The sequence below is a fragment of the Tachyglossus aculeatus genome, chromosome X1 (genome assembly GCF_015852505.1).
Source record: "Tachyglossus aculeatus isolate mTacAcu1 chromosome X1, mTacAcu1.pri, whole genome shotgun sequence".
Classification (NCBI taxonomy): Eukaryota; Metazoa; Chordata; class Mammalia; order Monotremata; family Tachyglossidae; genus Tachyglossus; species Tachyglossus aculeatus.
The window spans coordinates 117,240,754-117,260,904 of NC_052101.1; the positions used below are offsets into that span (position 1 = coordinate 117,240,754).

The 20,151-nt window shown below is 60.9% G+C and overlaps 2 protein-coding genes across 2 annotated transcripts; one reads left to right on the forward strand and one right to left on the reverse strand.

Annotated features, from left to right (window-relative positions):
- Positions 1-1,194: 1,194 nt before the first annotated feature.
- Positions 1,195-6,695, forward strand: SYDE1 (synapse defective Rho GTPase homolog 1). The gene is given in 10 exon segments (XM_038740502.1): positions 1,195-1,357; positions 2,086-2,406; positions 2,594-2,730; positions 2,732-2,914; positions 2,916-3,303; positions 3,579-3,793; positions 4,105-4,231; positions 4,792-4,952; positions 5,043-5,262; positions 5,456-6,695. Coding segments are annotated over 10 exon segments (2,274 nt in total). The 5' UTR covers positions 1,195-1,269; the 3' UTR covers positions 5,890-6,695.
- Positions 6,696-7,548: 853 nt separating this feature from the next.
- On the reverse strand, positions 7,549-19,088 carry ILVBL (ilvB acetolactate synthase like). The gene is given in 16 exon segments (XM_038740467.1): positions 7,549-8,174; positions 8,505-8,610; positions 8,921-8,992; positions 9,152-9,199; positions 9,201-9,223; positions 9,410-9,579; positions 9,799-9,913; positions 10,619-10,753; positions 10,919-11,055; positions 11,305-11,402; positions 12,159-12,258; positions 12,509-12,620; positions 12,828-12,966; positions 13,506-13,633; positions 14,390-14,591; positions 18,808-19,088. Coding segments are annotated over 16 exon segments (1,899 nt in total). The 5' UTR covers positions 18,943-19,088; the 3' UTR covers positions 7,549-7,995.
- Positions 19,089-20,151: the final 1,063 nt, after the last annotated feature.

Genomic DNA, 20,151 nt, shown 5'->3' on the forward strand with positions numbered 1-20,151 from the left:
TCCCAAAGGGACCCAAGTATCCTGGCCCTGCACAGACCCTCTCCCCTGGACCTGTGAAGAGGAGTCCTTCTGAGCCCCTCCCCTCTGCCTCCTTCCAAACCCACTCTGCACCCAGGAGGTGCCGAGTATTAAAAAAAGTTCCCCACTCTGGCTCTGCTTCCTACTTCCAGAAGGGCTATAGGGGGAAGCAGCAGAGGGAAGAGAGACCTCAAATCCCTGCTCCTCCTCACTCCCCGTGGCCCCGTCCTTGTCCCTGATCCCCCTACTCTCTTGTCTTTCCCCTCTGGGAGCCTGGGGCGGGGGCGGGGGGGCGGCAGGGAGAGCCATGCCTTGTTTCCCTTCTGCAAACCTAGGGAAGAGGCAACGGGAGTAGAGCTTCTGAGCTGGAGCCCCAGGGCTGAGGGAAAAAAATGCCAGGCGGAGACCACCTTCCTGGGGCTTCAGCCCATCCTACCATCCCGTTGCACATTCTGACTGTTAACCTGAACCCTTGGCCTCCCCAGCCATTTTAACCTCCTCCCTTTTCCCCTCAGTTCTCATCTCCCAATCCCCCGCTCACCACCCCCATTCTCCCCCACCCCCATCTCCTTGTTTTCTCATCTCCAGCAGTAGTTGGGTTTTCCCATCTCCTCTCCCAGCTTGCCCAAATCCCCCGAGTCCTCCGACTTCAGGGGCTGGCTCACTGCCTTTTTAAAATGGTACCTGTTAAGCGCTTACTACGCGCCCGCCCTGGGGTAGAGGCCAGCTAATCAGGTTGGGCACCGTCCCCGTCCCACCTGGGGCTCACAGACTCCATCCCCATTTTACAGATGAGGTGACTGAGGCAAGGAGAAGTTAAGTGACTTACCCAAGGTCACACGGCACACAAGTGGCAGGGCTAAGATTAGAACCCAGGTCCTTCTGGCTCCCTCGCCCATGCGGTATCCTCTAGGCCGGGCTGCTTCTCATTCCACTGTCCTCCCAGTCTCCCCTCCTAGTTCCCTGCCGCCCCAGGGACAGGCTCCCGAGGAGGGTCTGCCCTGATCCCGGGCCCCTGACCCGTCCCCACCCCTTCCACCAGTCCCTTAATCTTCCTCCCCTCTGGGCTCCAGAACTACATATCCCAGCAGCGCTCGCTCCGGGTGAGGAAAGGGAAAAAAAAAAAACAGTTTGGGGAAAGCATTCCTGGAATTTGTTTCCTGCCGGAGGGAGCGGGCTAGCGAGGGGGCGGCGCGGGGCGCGCCTCCGGGGCAAGGGATCAGGGCCGTCAGGACCCCCGGCCCCCCTAGCATGGCTGAACCCCTGCTCAGAAAAACCTTCTCCCGCCTGCGGGGCCGGGAGAAACTTCCCCGAAAAAAGTCAGATGTGAAAGAGAGAGGTAACGTTCTGGGCCCCCGGGAAGGGGTGGGCAGGGACGAGGGAGAAAGACGGGGTCGGGGGCGAGAAAGGGGGCAGGTGGGGAGAAAGAGAGAGAAGGAGGCCTTGGGTGGGAGGGAGAAGAGGGGCGTTCAAGGTCCCTGTCCCTTCTCAGGAGTCCCTTCCCCTGCTTCTCCAGTCCTTCTGGTCCCCCCCCCCCCCCCCCGCTCCTCCCCAGCAGTATTCAAGACTCTGAGGAAATCCCCTCGGCTTTTCTGCAGTCGGAATTGGGGGGTCACAGGGTCCTCCCCAAACTGGGGGTAAAGGTCGCTAGGAACGGGATTCTGACCAGGGGCGGGGGGGATCGGGACCGAAGAGGAAGAGGAAGGATGGAGGAAGGGGGGGGGGGAGAGAAGAGGGAGGAGGGGAAGAAGCGGGAGAAGTGGGAGGGATGTGGCAGCAAAACCGTTATGTGGCTGGAATGTCGTATCTTGCTCCGAAGTGAATCTCTGATGGAATCTGAGAGACGGGATCGAGGAGGGGGCCGGAGGGCCCCCACTCCCGTTTCCCTCTCAGGGCGTCCGGCTACGGGCTGGGGGAGGGCGGGGGGCACCGAAGCGGGGACAAGGGAACGGGAGCCGGGCCCCGAGGGAGGAGAAGGGGTGGGGGGGGGGGGGGGCGCGGGGGGCCGGGCGGGCCAACGGGGGCCAGAGGGGCCCTCACTGCCCTGTCCCTCCGTCCTCTCCTCAGGCCGTCCAGCTCAGCCCCCCGAGCCCTTGGCCCCGGCCGCTCCCCAGGCCGAGCCCCAGGCCGCGGGGCGGCCGCCGGGCGGAGAGGAGGCCCCCAGCTCCGAGCTGTCCCGCAGCCCCGGCCGCGGCGTCTACTTACAGAGCCTGGAGCCCAGCAGCCGGCGCTGGGTGCTGGGGGGCGCCAAGGCCCCCGAGGAGGCGCCCCGGGGCCCCGGGGCCGCGGGCCAGCCGGCCGGGGAGATCTGGTACAACCCCATCCCCGAGGATGAGCCCGGACCCCAGGCCGGGCCGGGCAAGGGGCAGGACCGCGCGGCCCCCGGGGGTAAGTGGGGCTCCCCTCCCGGTCCCAGCGGCGGCCGCCCCGCTCGGTCCCCTCCCGGCCCCGGCGGCGGCCGCCCCGCTCGGCCCCCTCCTGCCGTGCCGTGCCGTGCCGTGCCGTGCCCTGCCTGACTCTTCCGCCTGTCTGTCGCCTGTCTGTCTGTCTGTCTGTCTCCCTCCCGCCCTCCCAGGTCCGCCGGCGGCCGGCGGCCCTCCGGGCTCGCCGCCGGCCAAGGGGGCCCGGGGGCCCAAGTCCCCCGGGCCGGCGCGCCGGCTCTCGCTGAAGATGAGGAAGCTGCCGGAGCTGCGGCGGCGGCTCAGCCTGCGGGGGCCCCCGAGCCGGGCGGGAGCGCGAGCGGGAGGGCGAGCGGGCGGCGCCCGCCGGCTCCGTCATCAGCCGCTACCACCTGGACAGCAGCGTCGGGGCCGCGGGCGGGGCGGCGCGGGCGGCGGGGCGGGGAGGGCGGCCCGGCCGGCCCGGCCGGCCCGGCCACCTGAGCGACGGCGACTCCCCCCGAGCGGCCCCGGCGGCCCGAGCCGGCCGCCTTCCGGCCCTACGAGCCGGCCCCGCAGCCCCGCGGGCCCCCGGCGCTGTGGGGCCGCCTCAGCCTGCACCTGTACGGGCTGGGCGGGCTGCGCCGGCCCCCGGGGCCCCCGGGGCCCCCGGGGCCCGTGCCCTGCGAGCCCTTCTGCCTCCTGCAGGTGGACGGGGCCCCCCGGGCCCGCACGGGGCCCCTGCAAGCCGGGCCCGGGCCCGACTGCCTGCGCCTGGACCACACCTTCCACCTGGAGCTGGAGGCGGCCCGGCTGCTCCGTGCCCTCGTCCTGGCCTGGGACCCCGGGGCCCGGCGCCACCGGCCCTGGGCCCAGGGCACCGTGCTGCTCCCGCCGCTCTTCCGAGGTGCCTGCAGGGCGGCGGCGGCGGGGGGGGGGGGGGGGCGCCGGGGGCCGGGGGCCGGGCCGCGGGGGCGCTCGGAGGGGACCGCCGGGAGGGAGGGGAGCGGCCGCCGGCCAACTCGCCCGGGGCCCCCCCCAGGACGGGACCGCACCCCGGTCCCCTGCACGACGGAGCCGGAGCCCTCCGGAGGACCCCCCAGTCGCCGTCAGTGCCGCCGCCGCCGCCGCCGCCGCCGCCACGGCGCCCCGCCCCCCCAACGCGGCCCCTCTCTCCCCCAGGGTGCCGGGCCCAGCAGCTGGCCGTGCGGCTGGAGCCCCAGGGCCTGCTCTATGCTAAGCTGACACTGTGGGAGCAGCGAGAGGCCCCGGGGGCCACCGAGCCCCGGGTCTTTGGCCTGCCCCTGCAGCTTCTGGTGGAGCGGGAGCAGCCCCCGGGCCAGGTGCCCCTCATCATCCAGAAGTGCATTGGCCAGATCGAGAGGCGGGGGCTGCGGGTGAGCTTTCGGGGCCCTGCCCCACCCCTGACGTCCACTCCCTCCTCCGACCCCTAAAACCCTTCTTCCCTCCCGAGCTTCCGCCCCCTAAAACCCTTCTTCCCTCCCGAGCTTCCGACCCCTAAAACCCTTCTTCCCTCCCGAGCTTCCGACCCCTAAAACCCTTCTTCCCTCCCGAGCTTCCGCTCACCCATGGACCTTCCCCGCTCCTAGGGGCGGGGTGGAGGCGGCAGCCAGAGGAGGTTGGCACGGGCCTCCCGGGGCCCCGCCAGCGGCAGTGACCTCCGCCGCCCCCCTCTTCCCGACTTCAGGTGGTAGGGCTGTACCGCCTGTGTGGATCCGCTGCGGTTAAGAAAGAGCTGCGGGATGCTTTCGAACGGGACAGCAGGGCCGTCTGTCTGTCTGAGGAGCTCTACCCTGACATCAATGTTATCACTGGTCGGTGTTGGCCATTCTGCCCTGCCCTACCTCGGCTCCCTCAAATCACAGCCCTTCCCTCTGCCCTCACCGAGTCACAGCCTCTGGTTTCCTGCTCGTTTGACTCTTCTCCTCAGAGCCACCCTCTTCCTCCCCTCTTGTCTCTCTGCCCCCGGCCGGCAAAGCCCGCCCCGGTCCTTTCCGTTTCTCTTATCGTCGTCATCGTCAATGCTATTCATTGAGCGCTTACTGCGTGCAGAGCACTGGATTAAGCGCTTGAGAAAGCACAGTACAAGAGTTGGTAGACGCGCTCCCTGCCCACAATAGCGCACCCCCCACCCCTTCCCCTGAGTCCCCAGCTGCTCTGATCCCTGGTCGAAATCCCTGTAGCCTTAAGTCTCTTCCTCTAGGCCCCACCTCCCCCAAACCTGGGCTTCCCTCTCCTCAACCCCTGGGGGTGGGGGCAGGAGACGAGAGCGGGGGGAAGTGAAGGAGCAGCCGCCAAGAGGAAAGGGGGAAGAGTCGGTGGCCGTTCCCGGGACAGGGGAGCCCTGACCCAACCGAGGTTCCCGTCTCTGCAGGCATTTTGAAGGACTATCTGCGGGAGCTGCCTACCCCCCTCATTACCCTGCCGCTCTACCAGGTGGTCTTGGAGGCCATGGGGCAGGGGCCATCGGGCGGACGTGGGGCCGGCTGCCAGGACACCCGAGGACTCCTCCGCTGCCTGCCCGCCGTGGAGAGGGTGAGCGGGCCAGGGTAACTAACTGGTTGGGGGCCGGTTTCCTCCCTCCCCCACCCAACGCTGACTCGGTCTTCTCCCCCGCCTCCGCAGGCCACCCTGACACGACTCCTGGATCATTTGCGCCTGGTCTCTTCCTTCCATGCCCACAATCGCATGACGTCCCAGAATCTGGCCGTCTGTTTCGGGCCAGTGTTACTGCCTCCCCGTCAGGCGCCGGCCCGATCCCGGGGCCCCGGTCCCAGCATTTCCAATGCCGTCGACTTCAAACGTCACATTGAGGTGCTCCACTACCTGCTGCAGGCCTGGCCAGGTGAGCTTGGGCCTCAAATGCCCCACCCCACCATCGCTCCAGCCCTGGGCCTCCTCCCAGCGGACATTGCAGCTTTTGGTCCCCTATCGTCCCCGTGGGATCTGCCCACTGCCCCCTGCCCAACCCCCCGCCAACTTTCTCACTTACACAGTAGACCCCCTGGCCCCTCCCCGACTTCCTTCTTCCCCTCCAGAGCCCAGTCAGAACCCGGAGTCCCCGGAGTCCCCGGAATCCCCCGATGCTGCCATTTACCTGCGCCCCAAACGGCGCCCCGCCCTGGACCTGCCGCTGGGCGACTCTTTAGTGGTGACGAGGCCCCGGTGCCGAGGGGGACCAGAGAGCCCCCCCAGCAACCGCTATGCCGGCGACTGGAGCGTCTGCGGCCGGGACATCCTCACCTGCAGCCGGGACTTCTTGTCTGGACCTGACTACGACCAAGTGGCTGGGAGTGACAGCGAGGAAGAGGAGGCGGCCGTGCAGGGGAGGGCTGGGGACTTTGAAGGAGATTTTGCCTTGGTAGATGACCCCGAGGCCCCCTTCAACACTCGCCTCAACCTCAAGGACTTTGATGCCTTGATCCTAGATCTGGAGAGAGAGCTCTCAAAGCAGCTCAACGTCTGCCTCTGAGTCCCTCTCTCCACCCAGGAGGCTGTCGCCAGGGAGACCTCGGCCTGTTGCTGGGCACCAGCTCCTCATTGCCATGGACAATTTCCCTGGTGTTAGGGACCACCCTCCTGTCGCTGGGAGGCATCTTCCCCCGTCAGGAGGCACCGCTTTCTGGCCAAGGACCGTGTTCCCGTTCCCAGGGACCATCCTTCCTGCCGTCAGAAGTCTTCTGGGACGGCCAGAGAGCTTTAGGATTCCGATGAATTGCTGTGAGCACCCAAATGGGGAGAGGGCCCAGGGAGCTGGGCCCTCCCCCAGCCCCTTTGCTGCTGCAGGCCAGATCAGTATTAGCTTGGGCCACCGCTGCTCAATGCCACCCAGCCCCTCACTTAAGGAGACCTGAAGCCCCACCCCCTTCAAACTGGCTAGCAGTGAAGCAAGGGGAGAGCCCAACGCAGGTTCCTGAAGCTGCAGCCCCACGGCCAGCTCTCCCTGACCTTTTTCCTGACCTGGCAGAACTCTGCCTGGACCAAAACCCCGGGGGAGGGCCCAGCCCTGAGCCCTAGGACTGCAGCCCTGTCCCTGGGCCCGGGCGGCGGAGCCCAGCCTCTCAGTTGGAGGCGAGGAGGCGGGGAGCAAAGGGAGAGAAGGGAGGGAGGAGAAACAGAAAGTGGAGGCACGTCCACGATTGTCCCTCGAGGACTGCTAGGGCACAAACTCCTGGCAGACGCACAAGGACTTTTGTGCAACTGTGGCAATGTTGCCCTACTTCTTGGAAATTACTCCCCCCCGCCCATCCCTAGCCTCGTGCCCCCCTCACCCCCCCCCCCCCCCGCCCTCAGCCTGGAGAAGGCCTAAAATGAGGAGCGGGAGGCCGGGGGTGGGATTGAACTCAATCCAAATCCAGTTAGATTCTTTTTGGGGTCCAACCTGGCCCGTGGACTCTGCAGCCAAGTCCTTTTGGTGCTCACCTCCCTCCCCCTAGTCCCATAACCTCAGGGGCTGCCCCAGCCCTCCTGCTAGCTGCCTGCCACTCCCCTTGGGGACCCAGATCACTGCCCTCAGGCCCAACGCTGCTTCCCTCGCCCTCCCTGCCCTTTGGAACCCTAGCACTCTTGGCCAGGGGATCCTTGCCCCCCCGGGCCCCCCCCTGCTCCCCCAAGATCCGGTGCTGAGGCAAAGCCATTCACCCCCGCCCAAACCAATTAAGCACTTCTTTCTCCCTTGGCCCCGAAAGGAGGAAACCCACCTGCAGAGATGCCGGCTTGGGCAACTAGGTACGCAAGGGGCTCTAATTTATTGCCTCAGGCTGTGCGTGCGTGCATGCATGCGTGTGCACGCATGTGTGCGTGTGTGTGTATAAAAGAATGTGTGTGTGTGTGCACAGGCCCCGGAGTGTGTGAGAAGTCAGGGTCATCACCTCTGCTCCCTGGTTAAAAGCAGCTGGAGCAGCTCTGGCCTGCCGGGGACGGCTGCCCCACCCCCTCTGTGGAAGGGGCCCTGGGGCCAGGAGTGCCAAGGAGGTCTCAGCCTTCCCCAGTCCCCTGGCTCAGCACAGGGGGGCTAGGGCTGTGTTGGAGTCTCCCCACCGCCCCCCTCTCCCCTCCCCTGGAGAGCTCCCCTTCCCTCCCTCCCCCACAGCGCGGACAATAAAGCGGTATTCACGAGGCACGCACGGGCCGCGGTGTCCTTCGGTCCTTGGGGCCCCAGTCCCAACTCCAGCCCCAGCAGAGGGTTTATTGAGCAAAAGGGGAGGAAGGGTTCTCCGTATTTACCAGCTGGGGAAGCCAACAAGGCCCAGAGAGGGGGCGGAGTCTTTTGGCCAAAGGGTTAAGGGGGACGGAGGCCATCCGCTGGCGGTCAGGGGCCCCGGGACTCGGCCCTGCTCTGCTCAGCTCCCCAGAGGAAGAACTCCCGGGTCCCGCTCCCGCAGCCGGGCCCTAGGATCGCTCCCACACCAAACTCCAGCCACTCAGGCCCAAGGAGGACAGCAGCTGAACGGAGAAGGGCAAGGGCCGGGCTGAGGTGGGAGGGAAGTCCAATGACTGGGTTTAACGGAGGGGACGAAGCTGCGTCTGGCCGGGGGTGGGGGGGAAGGGGAAGGGGCACGGGGTGGGGCCGTCCCGACTAGATGGAGATGGAGCCTTCACGGAAGTCCGACTTGCCGATGAGAACGTTGATGAGGGTGGGCCGGCCCTGGTGGCACTGCTCCTGGGCGGCTTGGAGCACCTCCGCGGCTTTCCCCTCATTCTCCCTGGACAGCAGGAACCCGTGGGCCCCCAGCCCCTCCACCGCCGTGTGATAATCTGAAGGGGCAGAGGGGTCAACCACGCTGTAGTCAACTTGGCTACAAATCAACACCCAGAATCCAGCCTGCTCTGGGCCTGCAACGTGGCCAGCTGCCAAGAGGGTGGCCATCACCCCTAACCCCGCTGGAATCCGGCCCTGGAATACAACCTCTTCCGGGATGCGACAACCAGCCCATCCTCCCCTATAGCCCCGACCAAGTGTCAATCTACGGTATTTGTTGACCACGGACTCCACGCAGAGTCCTGGACTAAGTGCTCAATCTGGCTTGATCTCACCCCGAGTCCCAAGCCTCCCTCCCCACTCCGGGAACCCCCGGGTCCCCTCACCGTTGTAAGCCAGCCGACAGGCCACGTTGCTGCCCAGCATGGGCACCTGCTCCCGGGAGATCTGGGTCCAGCAGGCATCATTCCCCACCAGGGCGATGATGGGCGTCTAGAGAAGAGAGGAAGGGGGTTGGGGGTCAGAGGAGGGAAGCGGAGACTGCCATCACCCACACTGGGATTTCTCTATCTCCAGCCCCGCTATTTAGTCAGAAAGTCAGCTGCCGAGGGCTGGGGAAAAGGGCAGCGGGGAGCGGGACCCAGGGAAAAAGGGGGTAGGTATAGAAAAAGGGGGGAGCCCAAGCCTCTCCCCACCCTATCCATCACAGCCTCCCTCCTTGGGGTCCCAGCCTTTTTCCCTGCTGCCTCCTCCAACGGGCTCTTCCCCGACTCAGTTCGCCGGCGGGAGGGGAGGAGAGTACCTTATGACGGACAAAGGTATCGAACTCTATGAGGCTGTAGCCCAAAGCCCCATCTCCAAACAGGACCCAGACCTGAGAGAGGGACAAGAGGGAAAAGATCTGTCATCCCAGATCCTGGCCCCTGCCAGCCCCTTTCTCCCCTATTGCCCACTGCCCCGGGTAGATCCGCCTCCGGTCCCCAAAGCCTGGCACTGCCCCCACGAAGCCCCCGGGGGCAACTACTCCACTCACCTCTGCATCTGGTCGGCACAGTTTGGCTCCAAGTGCAAAGCCCCCCCCCGACACCCAGAGTCCCAAAAGCACCTGAGGAGAGACAGAGTGGGGCGGGGAGGGGAGTCTGCCCCCTGCCCAGGATCTCCTCCAAAGGACTTGGGGCAGGGAGAGAAGGGGCGGGCGGGCGGGCAGGCAGGGGGCCGCACCAGCCGTGCGCCCCAGATCCTGGGGAGTACTGGGAGGGCCCAAGATCGGCTCACGGGCTCCCTCACTCACCGGGGTCGAGCCAGCACAGGGGCCCGCGGGGCCGCACTATGTAAGCGGCACTGCCCACAAAGTCCCCGCCGTCGGCCACCAGCACCGAGTTGGCAGGCAGCGCCTCCTCCACCAGCCCCAGCACTTTGAGAGGGTTCAGGTGCTGGGCTGGTGACACCGCTGCCTTTTCCCTGCAATGGGGAAAGCGGGCTCAGCATTCCCCGGGGAGCAGCCCTTCACCCCTCAATGCTCCCGGCTGCTCCTCGGGAGTCGGGCACCACTCTCTCCACTTCCTGCCGCTCCCCGCCACCCCTCCTTCCCTTCCCCGAGATGCCTGGGCTTCTCTCGGCCTCTGCCCGGTCCCCAGGGACCCTCCCGAGCCCCGCCCCCCAGCCCCGGCCACGACCCACCGGTTGACCTGCTCCTTGCGTCCGTCGGCCTCCCGTAGCCCTTCAACCCAGTCGGAGGCCCAGGTCTGACCCTGCAGCCCCTGCACCAGTCGCAGCAGAAAAGACGCCACATCCCCTGGGAGAGGAGAGGAGAGTGGAACGGTGAGGGCAAGGGGGCGGGGGCCTAGGAAAAAAGCTTCCACATCCAGACAGTGCCTGACTAGGGGGCAGGGGTGTGAGGGTAGGGAACTGGGGTTGATGGGGTGGGGTGGGGGGGCTGTGACTTGTATTTCCCTGGCCTTGGGGTTAAGAAACTAAGGATGTTTGTGAATTTATTACTCCTGTCCACTGAAGCTCTCCCTACAGGGGTGCATCCACTGTTTCAGTGTCTGTGAATAGTAGTAGTTTACTACCGGCCCTATAGTAAGAGCCCAGGCCCGAGAGTCGAGTCGGGAGACCCAGGTTCTATCTCGGCTCTTCTGCTGGCCCGAGATGTGACCCTGGGCCAGTCTTTTCACTTCTCTGTCTTGGTTTCCTCATCTATAAAAGGGGGATTCAAAATACCTATTCCCCCTCCCCCTTCAACTGTGAGCCCCATGTGGGCCGGGGACCGTATCTGATCTGATCATCTAGTATTTACTCTAGCGCTTAGCACAATGCTGGGCATACAGTAAGTGCTTCACAAATACCACCACCGCGATTATTATTACTGTTGTCGATAATATTACTATTGTTGGAGAGTTGCCAAAACAGCGGATTCCATTTCCCTTCATTCTCCGTGCCACCAGCGGGGCGGGGTGGGGAGGGCGGGGGAAGGGGTGCTGGGCCTGCCTCGGTTTACCCTGGATGGCCTCGCGGGGCTTCCAGAAGAGATCGGAGTTGAGCAGTAGCTGAGCGCGGTCCCGGTTGACGGCAATGATGCTACTGCTGCGGTTCAGGACGCGGCCATAGGACAGGCGGAAGTCACACACGGTGCCTGGGTCGGGGGGCGGCGAAGGGGAGGGCGCCATCACTGACTGCGTCCCGGAGGCCACCCAGCCCGCTCTCCATCCAACCGCCTCCGTTCCTCCCCACTGCTCTTCACCCCGAGCGGCCCCGTCCGGCACAAGAGACCAGAGCCGGCCCGCCTCCACCCTCCTACCGGCCAAAATGACCACGTCGGCCTCCTTCAGGGCTTCGCGGCGATTCTGCCGGATGTGCAGGGGATGGTCCCGGCCCAACAGCCCTCGGGCCATTCCGCTCAGGAAGCAGGGGATCCCCAAGGACTCCACTGCCGCCCTGAGGGACCACAGGAGGAAACGTCAGCGAACCCATCTGCTTAGGGCAGCCCTTCCCGGACTGTCCTCTTCTTCCCAGTTCCTCCCTCCCCAAGCTCCGTGGCTCAACCCGAGGCCCTTCCGTCCCTCGTTGGCTCTACCCCAGAAGGAACTGGGGCAGGGCAGGGAGGCAGAGGGAACAGAGGGAGAACTGAGAAGCTACACAGGGATGTGGGAAGGCTTAGGGAGGACAGCGGCCGGATCCCCTCACCGGAGACTCTCGGATGGGGTGGGGGGCAGCAGGGCCTGGCTCCCCAGCAGCAGGAGCGGCTTCTTGGCCCGACTCACAAGTTCCACACAGCGCTGCACCTAATGAAGATAAAAAGAATGGGAGTATTGGTTGAGCGCTTACTAGGTGCAAACACCGTGCTAAGTGCTGGAGCGGATACAAGAGATGCCAACTGGATACGGTCCCTGTCCCATATGGGGCTCACAGTCGGAAGGGGAGGGTGAACGGGTATTTCATCCTCATTTGACAGAGGAGGCAACTGAGGCACAGAGAAGCGAACTGACTTGCACAAGACCACACAGGAGGCAAGTGGGGAGCTGGGACTAGAAGCCAGGAACCCTGACCTCCAGGACCAGGCTCTTTCCACTAGGCCACGCTGCTTCTAACAATAATAATAATAACTGTGGTATTTGTTAAGTGCTTACTATGTGCCAGGCACTGTACTCGGCGCTAGGGTGGATACAAGCAAATCGGGTTGGACACAATCCCTGTCCCACACGGGGCTCACCGTCTCCATCCCCATTTTACAGACGAGGTAACTGGGGCACAGAGAAGTGAAGTGATTAGCCCAGGGTCACACAGCTGCCAAGTGGCGGAGCGGGGATTAGAACCCATGAGCTTCTGACTCCAAAGCCCGTGCTGGTGCTTCTCCCAGGGAACCCAGCGGGGCAGAGCTCCCCCCCCGCCTAGGCCCATGCCCCCCTCCACTTAAACTGACTTGACCCCACGGCAGGGAGGTAGAAAGGGACTCTTCCCTCCTACCCCACAGGGGGACATCCACAGGCTGTCCCATCCCCGGCCGGGGACTGGGGGTGAGAGAAGCCCAGGTAGCTCACCTGCTGGGTAGAGGCCTGAGGAATGTTCAGCGGGAGGGGTCCTTCGGGCTGGGGCTCCCAGGCCCCAGCGAACAGGTTGGCCAGGTGATTTTTCAGGTACCTGGGACGGGGGGTGGGGTAGAGGAGGGAGACCGGACCGAGGTTAGCTGGAAGGCTGGAGGCAGGCCTGGTCTGAGAAGGGGCGGGGAGAGCCAGGGCCAAGGTGGGAGGGAAGGAGGTTCAGGCCACAGAGAGAGGCCTAAAGCTTAGGTATGCCACAAGGAAGTGTGCGTGGTCGGGGGCGGGGGTTCAGAGGAGAGGCGGAGGCCAGGGGAGCACTGAGGGGTTGGGGAGGGGGGGCCGGAGCTCACCAGGAGACAAGCTGGCCCATGAGGTTCTTGGGAGGGTGAGTAGGCATCACTTCCTTCTTCACCATGAAGTAAGGGTACAGCACATCAATAGGGAGCTCCACAAACACCGGGCCTGTGGGCAGCGGGGCCACGGGGGCGTTACCAGGCCCGCTCCCCCTTCCTCTTCTCTCTACAAAAGCTTCTCCCATCTCCTTCCTCCACGCGCCCCAAGTGTGCCCTCATATTCCCCTCAATCCACCACAGTACTGTGCTGTGGGGGCTGGGTCTCCACCTGGTTGGTTCCTCTACCCCCACTTCCCCCAGTCCCTTCCCCTCGTACCGGGAGTGCCAGACTGGGCAGCGGCGAGGGCAGCCCGCAGGGTGGGGATGATGTCCCGGACCCGTCGCACAGAGGCACAGAACTTGCAGAGTGGCCGAAAGAGAGCGAGCTGGTCGATGCCCTGGAGAGCTCCCCGACCCTGGGAAAGAAATCCGATCACCAGTCAGGGCCCCGTCCCGTGCCCCCCCTCGGGGAAGCCGCCCCCAGGGACACAGCATCTGTCAAATGAAGCTCCCCCCGCATCCACGCCAACCTATGCCTGGGGCTGCGGGGGGCAGAAACGGACCACTGACAGCCCTTGGAAATCCTAGAAGAGGAGGCGCCCGTGACATGCCATGCATTCTGCCAGAAGTGCAGCGGGACAAGATGATGTCCTATGCGTCATCTGCCATAAGTATGAGCTAGAGCGCTGCTTTTTTGGGAGGGGAACCCCTGACCCCCCCACACCCTCACTCCAAAGGCGTTGCCTTCCCCTCCCCGGGTCCCCGTGAACCTGGGCGCCGCTTCCGAGCCGCAGGACTCAGTGGCAGAAACGGAGGCGAAGGGAGGCTGGGCGCAGACGATTCAAAACCAGACGGAAAAAGCATCTGGTGTCGAATCGAGACTAGAGAGGGGACAGAGCGGCCGAAGAGAGACCGGCCGGCCGCCCTAGCACTGCACCAGGCCAGCCCCTCTCACCTGCAGCAGCGTGGCAGCCGCGCCCCCCAGGAGCAGCACTGGGGACTGGGCCATCTGGGCGTTCTTCACTGCCGTCACCGTGTTGGTGAGCCCGGGCCCCGCCGTCACCGCGGCAACCCCCACCGTCCCTATCAGACAGAACTTCTGTTACCTTCACGGCTGATGCTTGTGAGTAAGAGACTCCTTACCACAGCCCCACCCACCGAGCCTGTCCCCCAGGACTCATTCTGATATCACTTCACTGTCACCCAAACTCTACCCCTGACCTCACCCGTTGTTCCCGTCAGACTCCCCATCACTGTGACAGAGAGCCCGGCCTGGGACCCTGGGCCACACTAGCGGTCTGGGCCCTTCTCCCCCTGCCTCATTTTGGGCCTCCTGGTGCCAGGGGGGACCACAGTGCCCAACTACATAATAACAATAATGATGGCATTTGTTAAGCGCCTACTATGTGCCAAGCACTGTTCTAAGCGCTGGGGGGATACAAGGTGATCAGGTTGCCCCACATGGGGCTCACAGTCTTAACCCCCATTTTCCAGATGAGGGAACTGAGGCGCAGAGAAGTGAAGTGACTTGCCCAAAGGCACACAGCTGACAGTTGGCAGAGCCAGGATTAGAACCCATGACCTCTGATTCCCAAGCCCGTGCTCCATCCTCTGAGCCACGCTGCTCCTCTGTGTCAGCCCCAATGTCAAGGGTGTCCACTGGTCCCACAGAGGTTCCTGCGTGCCGGGACAGCTTTGGTTTCCACCGTCCCACCCCACCCCACTGCCCACCACCCCGGTCACTTTGGCAACTCTCCCCCTCTCCGTTCTCCCTCCTAATCTTCACAGTTGTCCTTACCAAGGCGGGCGGTGGCGTGACCCCGGCCCCCGGTCCCTTACCTGAGAGCCGGGCTACAGCGTCGGCAGCGAAGACAGCGGTGGCCTCATGGCGGGTGTCTACCACGCGGATGCCCAGCTTCTCGGCAGCCACCAGCAAAGGGGAGATGTGCCCGCCAACCAGGGTAAAGAGGAAGCGCACGCCGTGGGCCCGCAGAACCGCCGCCACGCTCTCCCCACCATGCCGCGGGCTAGACTGATCCACCTGTGACAGGGGAGGGGAAGGGAGCGGGAGGGGTCACCCTTCCCTGACTCAGCCCTCACTTCCTCTTCTCCCCTTCCCTTGGATTTGTACCCTTTGTTCACCCTAACCCTCAGCTCCGCAGCACTTACGTACATATCCCTAATTTATTTTTATTAACGTCTGTCTACCCTTCTGGGCTGTAATCAATCAATCAATCAATCAATCGTATTTATTGAGCGCTTACTATGTGCAGAGCACTGTACTAAGCGCTTGGGAAGTACAAATTGGCAACACATAGAGACAGTCCCTACCCAACAGTGGGCTCACAGTCTAAAAGGGGGAGACAGAGAACAGAACCAAACATACCAACAAAATAAAATAAATAGGATAGAAATGTACAAGTAAAATAAATAAATAAATAAATAAATAAATAGATAGAGTAATAAATATGTACAACCATATATACATATATACAGGTGCTGTGGGGAAGGGAAGGAGGCAAGATGGGGGGATGGAGAGGGGGACGAGGGGGAGAGGAAGGAAGGGGCTCAGTCTGGGAAGGCCTCCTGGAGGAGGTGAGCTCTCAGCAGGGCCTTGAAGGGAGCTCCTTGTGGGCAGGGAACGTGTCTACCTACTCTGTTATACTGCTCAGTGCTCTGCATATGGTTAAGTGCTCAATAAACATAAATGATTGATTGACTGAGGGCTCTGGGGCGATCTTAGTATGTGCTGAAGAGGCTAGGGACTCATTTGGACCCATTTGGGATTCAGTGCTTGGAACCGCTCCCCCCGGCCCCTTCACATCTGCTAGATACTAGCTCTCCCCATCTTCAAAAGCTTCCTGAAACCCCACCTCCTCCGAGAGGCCTTCCCAGATTACTTTCCTTCTTCCCAAGTCGCAGCCACCCAACTTTCACCTTAGTGCTTCTGCGCCTCTCAGCCACCCAGAGAACCTCTCTCCATACACTGTCAGTTCCTTGAGGGCAGCGATACTGTCTACCAACTCTACTGGCCTGGATTCTCCCAAGCACTTAGTACAGTGCTCTGCGCACAGTAAGTGCTCACTAAATACCACTGATTGATTGATTGATCTGTAAATCATTTTGTGCCCGTCCTTCCCGCTCCACTGTAAACTTTGACAGCAGGGATCACGTCTTAAATCGTCTAACTTGTAAATATTTTTATGCCTGTCTCCCCCATTAGAAGGTAGGGAATGTGTCACTTCATTACGGGTGGCTGCTCAACAAATGCTATTACTACTACTATCTACTCTCCTATATAAACCCTTATTTATTCTCCAATCTATTTTTTCCATTCTCTTCACCTCATCTATAAATCATTTCGTGCCAGTCTCCCCTGCTAGACTCTTAACTCCTGGAGGGCAGGGATTTGCGTCTACTAACTCTAACATACTCTTCTCCTCCCCGCCCCTACAAGAACCGTGCTCTGCACACAGTAGGTGTTCAATCAATACGACTGAGTGGAGGAAGAGAGCAATGAAGGGGTTGGGCTGAGACACACTAGAGGGATATCTGCAATATGGAGAGGATGATGAGTGAGTTTGAGTGGATGGATGAGTGAGTGAGAAGCAGACAGGCCTGGGTTCTAATTCTGGCCTCACCGCTTGTTTGCTGTGTGGCCTTCGGCAAGTCACAACTTCTCAGTGCCTCAGTTACCTTATCTGTAAAGTGGGGATGGAAACCGTGAGCCCCATGTGGGACGTGGACTGTGTCCGATCTGATTATCACCAAGATCCTCCCTTTCCTCTCCATCCAAACCGCTACCACGTTAGGACAATCACTCACCATTCATTCGATCAATCGTATTTACTGAGCGCTTACTGTGTGCAGGGCACTGTACTAAGCACTTACTCATCACATTCCGACTGGATTACTGCATCAGCCTCCTTTCTGATCCCCTGACCTCCTGTCTCTCCCCACTTCAGTCTGTACTTCACTCTGCTGCCCAGATTACCTTTCTACAGAAACGTTCTGGGCATCTCACCCGCCTCCTCAAAAATCTCCAGTGGTTGCCTATCAGCCTCCATATGAAACAAAAACTCCATTCATTCATTCCATTCAATCGTATTTATTGAGCACGTATTGTGAACAGAACACTGTGCTAAGCGCTTGAGAAGTACAAATTGGTAACGTATAGAGACGGTCCCTACCCAACAACAGGCTCACAGTCTAGAAGGGGGAGATAGACAACAAAACAAAACAAGTAGGCAGGTGTCAATACCATCAGAATAAGTGGTATAAAAACTCCTTATTATTGGCTTCAAAGCTCTCTATCACTTTGCCCCTTCCTTCCTCACCTCCCTTCTCGCCTTCTACAGCCCAGCCCGCACACTCCGCTCCTCTGGTCTAACCTTCTCAATGTGCCTCGTTCTCGCCTGTCCCGCCATCAACCCCTGGCCCACATCCTACCTCTGGCGTGGAATGACCTCCCTCCTCAAATCCACCAAACTAGCATACTTCCCCCTTCAAAGCCCTACTGAAAGCTCACCTCCTCCAGGAGGCCTTCCCAGACTAAGCCCCCTTCTCCTTTGCTCCTCCTCCCCTCCGCCCCCACTCGCTCCCTCTGCTCTACCCTCCTCCTCAGCCCACAGCACTTGTGTGTATACATGTACATATTTATAATTCTATTTTTATTAATGATATGCACATAGCTATTATTCGATTTATTTATATTGATGCTATTGATGCCTGTTTACTTGTTGTGATGTCTGTCTCCCCCCTCCTAGACTGTGAGCCCATTGTGGGCAGGGATTGTCTCTGTTGCTGAACTGTACTTTCCAAGCGCTTAATACAGTGCTCTGCACACAGTAAAAGCTCAATAAATACGATTGAATGATTACCTTGTAACTACCCTAGGGCTTAGAACAGTGCCTGGCACATAGTAAGTGCTTAATACCATTAAAAAAAAAAATGAATACAGGGCAGGGTCAGCTGGGCATCTCACTCTGGGCTTCCTGTTACTACCCTCGCCCCTGTCCTGCCTCATAAAGATAGCCAAGTGGCATCGATGCCTCTGCAGACGTTAAACAAATGATTGAGTTCGGCCAGACTCTAGAGCTCAGCATATCACAATCCTTGCTCCGGTCTCTGAGTTCCTGACCCACTGGCAAGGAGGTGAGGCATGGGCTTGGTTCTCCCCGACTGCCTTGGGCTGGCTCAAGCTATTCCCGGATGATCTGGGCTCTCTTCGACTCTTGAGGTCCTGGTCTGTACCCCCCCACCCCATCAGCCACGAAAGGAGGACCCTATGTCCCCTACACCCACGGGAGTGAGACCAGGAACTGGCCTTTTAATGTAGTTAAAACGTGGGCAAAATGGAAAGACTTTGAGTCTCTGAGCAGGCAGTTGACCCTGCAGAAGTTGTAAATGTTTCTTATTTGCTCTCACTATTTACTATGGACTTTGTCCATTCTGAAAGGTGGACTTTTTTTTCTGTTTGTGGGCTTCCCCCATTTCTTCAACTGTGACCTCCATGAGGGCGGGGACTAGGTCTGCTAATTTTCATTCCATATTATCTCAAACCTCCCCACCATTCTCCAATTCAGCTTTTGCGGATTCCCAGGGGGGGTCTCCACATCAAGGTATAAAGTCAGAACTTTGGGGCTCGGGACCCATTTCTCCACCTGCCTCCCTCGGAGGCCCCGAGGCCCCGACCTCCTTCTCCAAGGAGGAATAAATTAGCTATTCTTTGCACAGCCCTTTGTACGGCCCCACGCAACACCTTGGCATTTTGTTGTTTTGAAGAGTAGGGAATGAATGATTCCGCGGCCACGTGGGCTCCAAAGTTCACGGGGCTTCAGAGAACCAGAAAGCTACAATTCTTTGGTGCTAGGGGCAGTTGGGGGCTGACTCATTCCTTGATTACCTACATATCAAATCAATCGTATTTATTGAGCGCCTACTGTGTGCAGAGCACTGTACTAAGCGCTTGAATGCAAATGCAGGCCTACCTCCTGGTATCAGGGTGCCTCTGCAGAAGAGGCCCAAGCCAAGGGTGGAGTGACTGGGGGAGCAACAGCAGGGCCCGGTGAGGGGGTCAAAGGTGCACCCAGTGGGATGATCGGGACCCCGGGCCTTCTTTGCAAAATCCAAGGGAGAGAGATTGGACCCACTGTCCCCGGGGCCCCGGATCCCAGTACACTCGGCACTCTCGCCACCTCTCTGTTTGGGCCCCCGCCCCCCGGGCCGTCTTCCCCCAGGTTAGTCCGAGGCCACACCTTGTGTCTGAGCTGGTAGATCAAGCCCAGCCTGTGGGCAGCTCCGAGCAGGGCGGCTGCCAGGGTCCCGATTGCCAACAGGAGGCAGGAGCCATGGCAGCCACAAGCTGGGGTGGGGTCCGTCGAGGGCTCCATGGGGCAGCGAGGGGACGGCACCTACAAGAGCGGTCACGGTTGGGAAGGGGAGCCCCCACCCTGGACGCTGCCGACCTGTACTTCCCGAGCGCTTAGTCCAGTGCTCTGCCCACAGGAACCGCTCACTCCATATGAAGGAATGAGACCCCCGCGTCCTCCCGGGGCGCCCTCTTGGCCCCACGCCCCTCCGTGACGTCACCGCCCCGAGGCCCCGCCCCGTCACGTGACCCGCCCGGCCCCGCCCGCCTTGGTTTGGCGTCCCGAGCGCCCCTGCGGAGCCCGCGCGCGCCCCCTCGGCCCGCTCCCGGGGCCCCCCGCGCGCGCCCCTGCCCCAGCGCGCGCCCCTCACCCGCTGCGGGGCCGCCTCCGTCCCGGAAATGGTTTCGCCTCACGTGACCGCAGCACCGCCTCGAGTCATGGAGGCGGGATGGGCGGGGGGGGCGGGGCCGCGCCCCGTAGGGCGGCCGGTTCGTTCCGCACATCACCCCGCTCCTCCTCCTTTCCTTCTCCTGCCTATTTAGCTTTTTCATTCATTCATTCATTCATTCACTCACTCACTCACTCATTCATTCATTCATTCATTCACTCACTCATTCACTCATTCATCCATTCACTCACTCATTCACTCACTCATTCATTCGTTCACTCACTCATTCATTCACTCATTCATTCATTCATTCATTCACTCACTCATTCATTCTTAGTACACTGCTCTGCACATAGTAAGTGCTCAATAAATACGATTGATGATGATGATGATTCATTCATTCATTCATTCACTCACTCACTCACTCATTTATTCATTCATTCATTCACTCACTCATTCATTCATTCATTCACTCACTCATTCACTCATTCACTCATTCATTCATTCACTCACTCACTCACTCATTCATTCAATCAGTCAATCAATCAATCGATCGTATTTATTCATCATCATCAATCGTATTTATTGAGCGCTTACTGTGTGCAGAGCACTGTACTAAGCGCTTGGGAAGTACAAATTGGCAACATATAGAGATTGAGCGCTTACCGTGTGCAGAGCACTGGACTAAGCGCTTGGGAAGTCCAAGTTGGTAACACGTTGCCAGTTCTCCCCCCACCCCGGTCTTACCTCCTTCCCCTCCCCACAGCACCTGTATATATCAATCAATCAATCAATCATATTTATTGAGCGCTTACTGTGTGCAGAGCACTGGACTAAGCGCT